Here is an 11,249-nt window from a genome sequence, read left to right as displayed (position 1 = left end):
CTCGGAAATCCGAAACATCACAACGCTGCTGTTAAATAAAACGCGTTTAAAACACAACTTCGATTTTCGGATACTATTAACCATATACCAAAGATTAATCGCCAAGGATAACACGATAGATTCAGAAAAAATGCTAAATTCGCGCCAAAGGCTAATATTTCATAACTATTGCACGCCATTGCCATGCAAGACATACTTTGGGCAATACCTTTATTACAGAGTTGGCGAGTAGTTTTTTGGGGAAACCGCCCCTGCTGGTTAATGATACACAATTATATTGATTGAAGAGCATGGGAGAAAGTTTTCGGGTGATCATCCTGATTTATTTTATTTTGACATATGGCGATCGCCAATAGATGTATCAATAATTTTTCCTTTTATATCGATTTTTTTTTTTTTCTTGTAGATGCTGGTGTAGACATATAGTTTTACATAGTTAGAAAATAACTCTGTTAGCTAAAAGCCCAAAATGAAGAATAAATTTCAAAACTGTGATCTTTACTTGTTAACAAATTTTATAGTGCACATATTATTGATAACTGTGATACACTGATGACCATAAATGAAGGATAATTCAGAGTTACGCGGAAATAGAACTCTAAAATACATATATCACCTGTAAAATGACTACACATATCTTCAAAAATCATATGCAAATTGCAGGAAGCCACTAGATGACACCGATAGCACGTCACAATGACGAGAGTGATATATAAGGAATACAGGCAAAGAAATAAAATTGTTCGCAAGCGCTTTATAAGCCTTTTAGGGCACTAACCTAATTTACCTTTTGGTTAATAAATAGGCTTTACAAATAAGTCCCATTTGTTTTGCTTCCGACTCCTTCTTTTCCAACTTGCATTATCCTTAATTTATGGACATGAGTGTATTATGAATTAGGTATTTAGTAGCATTATCACAACCTGAATTAATTGATAAACTTTTCAGTAATGACGATGGTGTGGGTAAATGGCATATAATATGAATTTTCCCCTCTTTGTTACCATCGATGGTGTTGCAAGTTTAAATTTCCCCAGAGCACAATGTTTTTTACTCTTTCGTCAAATTTTTTTAATAAAAGAAAATAGCATAAATGGGCTAACGTTTTCATCTCCAAGGGGCTTCCTTAAACTAGTACTCAAGGTATTTATAACTCCCCTCGTTACGTTTCTGTTACTTGTTATAAATGAACATGAAAAAAAATTCTCTGTTATTTGGTATAAATATGGCAACTTTTTTTACAAATTTTTTTCTTGCTTCTGTTTGATCTTAACCCTGTGCCTACTGACCCTGTCCAATAGTCCGTGCAAATTCTATGCTGGCAGGTCGGTGTCTTTCAAATGAGGAGTGCAAGATGTAAAGTGAAGAAAACCTCGGTAATTGCTCGTTTTACATCCTGCATCTCCCGTTTGAAACAGAAATCGACATGTCGGTAAAGAATTTGCACGGCCTGTTGGACAGGGTTAGTGGTGAAAGGGTTAAATTAGTTTGCAAAAATTGCTTTGTATTATCCAAGTAATTTCAGATTTATAACTGAAACACTGATTAAAATTATGCAATGACTTTAAAATAGAATAATTAATATTTAGAGAGGAACGTTTTTTTGCTGTTATTATCAGACCCAATTTGCTCAACAATTGCCTTTCTTTACAACAGCTGCATTTTTGTATGACATAATTGTAATACTTGAAAGAAAACACGAAATTATATATTATCTATTTCTAAAATTTTCAGAGCTTAGACTTAGTAAGATATATATAATCTTACTAAGACCTTTGAAAATTTTTTTGTCTTGTTCAAAAAAATTTCAAAGACCTTTTAAATTGTGTTATTGTTGATGGAGACTTATATGAACAGGCAACAATCAATATCGCAAAGGTGTGTATGAAAAAAAAAAATTGAGTGAAAAATTATGCATTTATAGTTTACTGGAATAGTAATAACAAGTTTTAACTTGTCTTATGTTTCCTACATCTTTTTATTGAACAATTAATTAATCAATTAATTTAAATTTTATTTTGAGTATATTAAATAAAAAATGTTTCCTTCGATCCATGAGCAGACGACAAGTAAAATTATGTTTATTTTGATATTCAACAATCTATTAGTATTTGTATATATTTTTTAAGAAGTTACTTTCAAATATTATATCATTTTTTTATAATTGATTTAATTAAATGAGAAGCTCCAACAAATGATGAAGTAAAGCACTAAGAAGACGAGTCATTCATCATAACTTTTAAAAAACTTACAGATTTAACTTTCAGAAATCCCGACTCAGCACAATTGCAGAACACTTTTAGTTATATGCTGTTGCCAGTTCTGTTTATAAAATCAGATTTTTATCATGATATTACAGGAAAATATTGAATGTTTGTGCAAAATAACTTTTAAAAAAAACTATCTCCTTTGTGCATGAAGAATTTTGATATTTAAGGAACAACTATGCTTTATATGATATGGTCCGCAGTTGAGAAATGAAGTGAATTTAAAATTCGGGAGCTTTTAGTATTTAAAATGGTAACGGATAAGCACCATATACAATAAGTAATAATAGAGTGGTTATTAGACCAAAGTCTTGATTTTCATTTAAATGTGTGTGTGTGTGTGTTTAAAAGGAGGAATAAAACATCTTCAACAAAATAAATTTATTTAACATTTAGGAAGTATACATAAAGTTTGGAAGACGAATTAAAATATATATATATATATCACATTTGCTTTGTAGATGGATATTATTTTCTTATTACAATACTTTTAGAACGAAATGTTGATACAATCTTTACACATATAACAGCTTAAATGCAGCATGCATGGATGGATATTTGAAAAATTTACAATAGTTCAAAAATTCATAAAAAGTTAAAATTTTTCATTTGTAGGGATCTCAAAAAAATATTTCAATAAAAATAATCATTAACTACTCCCATTATTTTTGTACTGGAGAGTCAACATGCAACAAGTGCAAATGTTAAAAACTCGATAAAAGGAACTATACTAAATAAATGCTTAAAAACAATAAGATGAGGAGATTTAACAGACAAAAAATATGTTAAATGAAAACTGATTCATTGGTAACTACAGAAATGTGATGCTTAGGCAAAAAAATAAAATCAAGATATAAACATGCAATAATTAACTTAAGAACATATTTTTCCCGCCCAACATAACGGGAAAAACTACAGGAATAACGAAGTATTGGGAAACATTTTCCAGTCACGAAATTCTCACTGCTTTCCTTGAAATCGGCTTGCAAACGTTCATAAATGAACATGCTGAACCCCTTTGAAGAGGACTAGAGGAATTAAGTAATGAGACTATCTCCTTTCGGAACATACACCGTCCTTGCAAGCTTGACATAAATCACTGTTATGGGGTGTCCTAGGCTTGCCAGCTCGTCTATCACGTTGGTAAGGAACTTGATGGAATCCATAATAGACTTCGCCTACTTTGTTGTAGATGTTTATTAAGACCTAAAACGAAGAGAAAGAATTTTATTGACAATTTGTATTTTTTAACTAAATGCAAGTGTTTAAATCAATCAGTCATGAGAGGAAGCAATTAACGCTTTCTCTGTTAGGACCATCTATACGACGCATCCCTTGTTTGCTCTCTCGTAACTCTAATAGAGAAATGGGTCATCTAACTAGATAGTATGTGATCCGGTGGAATTAGACAATCGGTAATAAACACCAGCGAAACGAGCGGCAGTCAATGTATTAAACAATTGCGGTGGAAAGATGTGCCATACACGTCAAGATGATTTTGTCACATCATCGCCAACGGTGTGTTACACACGTCAGCTAGCATTTGTCACAGAAGTAAAAATGACATACTAGATCCGTCGACTGAGATTGTTTGCAGGAACACAGTATTAGGTCGAAAATTAATTCATTTAAAAGATATGAATCTCTTTATTCTACTCGTAGTTTCTATACGGTACGCGTATTTTGTGTGGCCTCGCTACGAGTTGCCATGGACTGTCCTGTCACACACACCTGCGAAATTCTTGCCATTGCAAGTGGCTAAAGAACTATAGCTACTATCATGAAGATAAAATATGGCATGTATAATACTTTTTTGAACATAATATCTTAGACTAAGGTAGTGGCGTATCATCGGGTGCAAGGAATCTATTGATGCACCTGATGTTAGTCTTAAGGTGCTCCATCGGGATAAAAAAAATTATATAAATGTATTAATTTTAAGTTATTTTATTTTTTGTTTTTGTATACTTAAAGGTCAAATTAAAATTAAATATTGCTTAACGTTTATATGATTTTTTTGAAATGAAATATAATGAAGAGTCGAAAAGGTATGCACCAATTCCATTTATTTTTACTAAACCATAGATATCGAATGGAAATGAAAGAAATTTGGTTATATTCCTCTTGCGAGAGCCGGAGTAACTACGGGTTAGGCAATGAAAATATTGGAACCTTCTTTATACTCTAGATTTTTTTAAAACCAAAATCGATTTTATAATTTTAATAATGAGTAGTAGCAAATATTGACAAATTGAGACAACAAATAAAAGGCTTAATTGCAGATAATTTACTAAAAAAATACACCGAAGAATACACAACTAAATTTTAAAAATAATTTAACACAATAGAAAAAAATTATAAACCTTGTTAATGCAATCTAAATAATATTTAGTAATAGTAGCAAACAATTGTTAAAATCATAAAGCACCACATTTTAGTTTTATAAATTAACATATTAAACTTGCTATTAATAATTAAGAATGTTTGTAGAATAATGTACCAAAATTAAGTGATATTTCATTATAATCTGATCATCGGAATTTGATTTTGGAAAGGTTTTGTTTTTGCACACTTATTTAATTCGACTTGTTTTAAGTTTGTAAAAAATGTAATCAGTTTTTCATCGTTCTTTCTCAAATATACCTGAGTAATGATAGGAACCAGAATTATTTTATCATTCACAGAGTGATAACCGTTGTAAGATGGTTAGAAACATCAAAGTTTCGACTGTTTTAAAAGTCTGAGTTATAAGACATTCATTCCTTTGGATACAAGCTTATGTTGTTGTGTTGTCCATGGCAAGTGCCATAAGAAACAAACCCGCTGTTTTGAAGACAACGATTTTAAGCCGGTGGGGGAGCGTCTCTTGTTTTTATAGTAGCGCCATCTAGGGCCAAGAGAACGAATTAGCTACACACACCTCACAATTCTTTTTACGGGGCCGACTTCATTCACGCATTTCATTCACTCATCCACGGATCGTAATTTAGATCTGAATCAAAGGACGATCACCCCTGATCCAGTACCCCAAGCTTATATTTAACAAAATTGAAAATTGTATTCAGAAGAAATAACATTTCTCCTTACCTTTTTTACTTCTTCCGGATACCACATTGCTGGCTCATAGCTGGGCCTATTCTTACATCGGTCACATTGCTGACCATATAACTTCAAACAAACATAGCCGAAGCCATTTGAGTGGTTGAGCAGAAACCAGAAAGCCACTCTTCCTTTCATAGAGGTCCATCCATGACCACAACCCTGAAATGAAATTTACATTATTATTAAATTTCCCTTTAATTACAAATTTATAAATATAAGAAAAAATTTTGCTTATGTATGCTCACATGATTGATATGCGTAAAAGTACATATATTTTGTTTATTCAACGCACATCCAAAATTGTTTTTCTTAAATACAATTCAACCGTTCAGCACACACAAACACATTTTTTGAGCATTAGCAAAGGCGCAGGGTCATTTTTACCCCAAATTGTCAAGCAATTGCCCCTTATCTTATTGGCTATTTGTATAAAAATAAAATGTGGTCTGTGTTCATAAGTGTTTTTCCTCTAATGGATTTTTAATAAGAAAAACCAAAATTGAACTTAGTCTTTTTTTTTTTTTCATACCATTTCTGCTCTTTTCCTTTTTCCCTATTCTATTTCGATAAAACTTATTTTTAAAGTAAGTATTTTTTTTTCCTGTATAAAAATATTGTAATTAGAAAATCTATGTTTTACATATAGTTTACCTTGAAATTTTTTGGAAAAAAAGAAGTTAAAATTACAACTTTGAAAATGCATAACTTTTGTCTTTTATTTTAGTATACGTATTTAAAAAAATATTTGTATCCTTTCTTATTCAGAATAAAATGAATTATTTTAATTGAATGAATGAATCATAAATTTCATGACAATTTATTCATATAATAAAAGAAAGCATTTTATATAAAGATTTACTACTTTTTTTCACGAGCAGGAAAGGGCCCTATCAGATTTTGCAGTCTTCAGAATCTGCGTTTTGTTGTTATTCATTTTCCAAAATTTGCTCACTTTCCAAAATTTCATGACTATATCATGAATCTGAGCTATCATCATTTTATCTATGAATAGGTAAATCTGAGAAAAGATCTCTAAATCTGTGATTCTCACTGTCATAATCATAACATTAAAAGAATTTAAAAAGAAAAAAATAGCACGCAGGGATCAATTTGATCCCAAACTTCCTGTAAAAAAATAAGATGTATTGTTTTCTGTAGTTCATCTTCTTCATCTACTAGCTCTCTCATAAAATTATAGGAAGTAACAGGTTTAAATTTTTATAAATTCATAAAATGTCTAAATAAAAGAGAAATGATGGGGTCAAGAAGATCCCGTGTGTGTGCTGACGGGTTAAAAGGAAATTCAAAGTTTTGAAACTTTGAAATATTACATAGGCTATGTGATTAAAATCTTTTGAAGGGGGGGGGGGGGAGTCAGCTGAATAACTTACGTCACAGCAAAATCGAACTTTTGCTGAGTCAACACATTCGTTCCATACGCCCTCAGGCTTCTCCGAGACAGGTATCAACATCCAAACGTATGGAGCATACTGGCTAAATAAAATTCCAAATTCTCTTTGCCAGACAACTTCCATGCCACTGAAATAAAAAAAAAAATTGTTGTTAATTAACTGTAATTTTAACTGAAATTTATTAAGCTAAATTCGATTAATCTTTTTTTAAGTGTCGTTTGAAATAGAGATACATTGCAGAATAGTTTGTTAATGATTGAAAAAATTTCCCCGGCCCCCAATTTATACCTAGAGAAATCGCGATCCGAAATTGAAATATAAATATGAAAATTGAACATTAATGGAAAGTAATTTATCGTTTGATTATAGTTATTCAGCCCAATTTAGTAAAATATCAAATCAAATTTTCTTAACACTTTTTCTACTTAAACATCATTGTTAATCTGGCATTGTGGAGTTTTAAAGAATCCCAATATAATTAATTTACACTACTTAATTTGAGAAATCGAAAAGTAAATAGGAATTAATTTTTTCATTTGTTAGCGTAGGTATACGATTTCATATGTATTTGCTAACTCCTATACAACAGTATTGAAAAGCAGTGATTCATCCTTTCAGTTAAAAGTATTTTATAAGCTATTTTGTACAAGTTTATATTTTTAAAAGTTCATGAAAATTTGCTCTTTTTTTCTTAACAGAAATAGTTATGAATCCATTATTGTCATGAACAATTTTTTAATTTAATATCAAAATTTGTTTGTGGAACTTTTACTTAATATTCAAATTAGGCATAAGCAAATTTGTTGGGGATTCAAGTTTTAATATCGCACACACCAGTGATGAGATTTTTTTTTTTTTTTTGACAAAGCACCCAACCTCAACAGATTACATTCTCCGACACCTAATCTTAATTAATTAAAGCCTTGTAGCTATTGATTTAACCTTAATGACCGTGAATATTAACCATTAATTACTTTGCATGAAAGGAATATGTTTATCATGATATACATATGTACACAAACATTCATCGTTTCATATACTACATTTTTATATCGCATGTACACATTTATTTAGCTCATGATTTTTTTTAAATTAAAATTCAACAACACTGAACGATATTGCTTAAATCATATCTAATCAACTTTTACTTTCTCAGAGGAAATATAATAACTCTCAAAAAATTCGAACTCGAGATTTTGACGAATCTCCACGTTTTAGACCTCCTTGAGTTCGAAAAACACACTTTTGAAAAATGTCCATCTGTCTGTTTGTGACAAAGATAACTCAAAAACACTTTAAACTGGAAAGTTAAAATTTAGTATACGGTCTTAATACCAGATTTATAGATTTTTGTCAAATTTTGAGCAAAATCCGCTCAGAGAAGTCTGCTGGTCCGGCAGTTCGAATATAATTTAACAGGATAACTAACTACAAAACGAAGAGAGCTAGATATATAAAATTCTGTACACAGATTTAAGATCTACAGTGTAGGCACCGATCAAATTTTGAGACAAATCCAAAGATGGGTTGACTGTCTGTCGGACTATATTTTCAGAAATATGCAAACGCGATAATTCGAAAACACAATGCCTTAAATATATCAAATTCGGTATGGAATCTTGTGACAACAAGTGCAGTTTTGATTCAGTTTTTTTATTTCAATCGGTTGAGAAAAATATGTCTAAAAACATTTGATTTTTGGATACTATTTATGCCTGCCAGGGATTAATTGCCAAATAACTCGCCAAAGATGGACGATGGATTCACTAAAAAAGTTAAATTCACGCCAAAGCTTAGTATTTTATAATTATTTAAAGCCAATGACATGAAAGACATTCTTTGCTATAACACTTTTATTAGAGAATATACGAGAAATTTTTGGGAGACTACACCAGCTGGTTAAAATATTCACAGAAATTTAATTGCCTTAAAACATGTTGAAAGTGAATTAGAACAAATACTTGTTTTCCATATTGGACATAGCCAATATTTATCAAAAATTTGAATCTTATTTTCTCTTCTGATTTTCAAGCTTTCGTTGTTTACTATATTTAAGGGGAATCATTTCCTCCGCCCCCCTCCCTTTCTTGTGATTGCAGCAGCTGTTGTCTCATAGGCAAAGAAGTGTCATGTCATGATTTTACTGCAGCTTTTGTATCCTGCTGCGATCTAATTCCCTTATTTTTGGTACGTAACGACCTCGGCGTTAGTGAGATGACACGTGCACTTCTTACTCAGCAGTTACGGTGTTTCGTTTTTAATGAGCTGCAGTACGTAACGGTATTTTGTATAATTCGTTCCTTTTTTTTCTATTTGAGTTGTTACGAATGGTTGGCTGCTAAACGAAATCTGAATATTAACACATACCATTCCTCCCTATTTTATGTTGTACAGAAGGTTTGGAATACAGCGGGTTAACCTTCATCGCACAGTTTGGTTAGAATGAAGGAGATGTGGGACGATCCGCGTAAATGAAATATGCAAATAAGATCATGTTTAATCTATCTTCGTTCTTTAACTACTGAAATATCGTGCCCTTTCATCGAGTTATCGCAGTTTTAAATCTGAGTGAAATTAAATCATAGAACTTTTTACAAAGATGCGTAATTCTATGTATGTGATTAAGGATTCCTTTTACAGCCTAGGAAAATAAAAATATATAATTCCTAAAATTTAATGCAAAGGGTTTTGCTATTGTAGGAATTTTAGAATAATCATTATCTAACAATGTGAAAAAGATGTGTTTTTCAGAATGGCAAATCAGGCTCGATCTAGAAGTGCAAAAGGTTAATAATTTTATACAAAAGTTATATGGAATTCATCACATATTTCATTTTTTATGTGACCTCTTGATTGTATAAATATCAGAGACACTATCAAAATAGAGGTTCCGTTTTATTAGGTATTTAATCTCTTGTTTGATTTAATGAAAAAAAAATACTTATTTGATTTCTTAATGTATAAAGTTCGGGTTGAAAGACAACAATATTTGTATAGTTAGTGTTCCAAGACTACGGAAATGATTTAAAAAATAATCAAGTCCAAGTAATGTATGATGCAGATTATTCATTAATTTGAAATCAGAACTTGTTTAGTTATCTTAATTTTTATAATGCAACGTTATCTGAAAAGAAAATAGAATCTCAGTAAAGTTCTTTAATTGAGGTTAGTCCATTCTGAAGCTCACTGATGATAAAACTATAAAATTAAATCACAAAATATTAAAGAATGTAAAAAAATGTTTTCGATTATAAGACGCATTATTTAGAATCAATATCTCCTTTACCCTTCTTATTAATTTCAGGATTTTTAGTGAAATTTTTATACCAAAACTATTCACATTGAATCTTTTTAAAACTTTTCACATTGAATCTTTTTATTACTTTTTTTTTTTTGTTTAATATCGTCTGAAATATGAAATGTGGCAAAATAAAGAAAGTAACAAACTGGAAAAATTTTAATAAATAAAGAAAATTCTGTCGCAAGGATAAATGTGCAAAAGATTTGTTTCAAACATTATCTTTAAGTGTCTCTATTTAGAAAAAATATCAAAGAAAATTATATATCGATAATTGTTGTTTAATTGCTATTTGTTTCAAATAACTGAACAAAATGCAGGTTTTCAAAGTCGCATACAAGTAAGGACGGGTTTAAAAACTATGCAAAATGTTAATTTTCTGATAAATAGTCTGATTCCATTATGAGTGCAAAATCAAAATTAAAATCTTAGTTATCTTTCTATTGTCTCTATGAAGAGTAATAATCTAGAAATTACTTATTGAGAAGTTCACATAAAATAACAAAAAACTTTTTACTTCCTCTTATATCAAATATAGAGAAAGTACCGTAGTCATCAAAAAAAATTCGAACTCGAATAGCTCTATGAAATAACGCGAATAAACAATTAAAGAGTAAAAAATATCAGTGAATGCCTAAGTGTAGTCCTTAGTGTTATATATATTAGTTTCCGTGCAATGCATATAATATGAAATGAATTTCTGCTTTAAAGAATTTTTTCTTGTATAGTTAGTTATTCTTAACGCTATAGTGCACAGTGCAGTAATTTGGCTGCACTTCGTTTACTTCTATTTATAAGCTTCACGTGTTTCAAAGGGCAACATCCTTTTTTTTAAATACTTTTTGATTTGGTTTGGTTTAGTTATATTAACGTCCCGTTTTAAAGTAACACTAGGGTTATTTTGAGATGGACCTCGTAATTTTGAACCGCGGTCAAATGAAGAGGATTACATCTGAGCTTGCACCCCCCTCTTCAAACTTGCACACCACACCAGTGGGAGGACGTTTGGTCCCGTCGGATTTAACGTGCACTAGATTCGCTTACAGGACGATTCTTCGGTTGAATCGGGTCTCAAACTTGAAACCCTCCGGTCTGAAACCGTGACCTTGCCACCAGGCCAGCTCGACCACTTTAAATAGTTTTTGATAAATATTTGTAGAAAAGACCGAT

General features: G+C 30.8%; 1 protein-coding gene across 3 annotated transcripts in view; it reads right to left on the bottom strand.

Moving 5' to 3' along the window:
* Positions 1-2,647: 2,647 nt before the first annotated feature.
* Positions 2,648-11,249, bottom strand: part of LOC129980524 (uncharacterized) — a 37,645-nt gene continuing 29,043 nt past the window's right edge. For all 3 annotated transcript variants that reach the window (XM_056090866.1, XM_056090864.1, XM_056090863.1), the window contains exons 3-5: positions 6,761-6,908; positions 5,355-5,528; positions 2,648-3,473 (exon numbers count right to left, since the gene is read on the bottom strand). In XM_056090866.1, the coding sequence (XP_055946841.1) occupies positions 3,318-3,473; positions 5,355-5,528; positions 6,761-6,908 (478 nt within the window). In that variant the 3' untranslated portion in view covers positions 2,648-3,317. The remainder of the gene's footprint in view (positions 3,474-5,354; positions 5,529-6,760; positions 6,909-11,249) is intronic.

The sequence above is a fragment of the Argiope bruennichi genome, chromosome 8, assembly GCF_947563725.1.
Source record: "Argiope bruennichi chromosome 8, qqArgBrue1.1, whole genome shotgun sequence".
Classification (NCBI taxonomy): Eukaryota; Metazoa; Arthropoda; class Arachnida; order Araneae; family Araneidae; genus Argiope; species Argiope bruennichi.
Note: the sequence above shows the minus strand (reverse complement) of the source record. Positions and strands in the feature narration are given on the sequence as shown.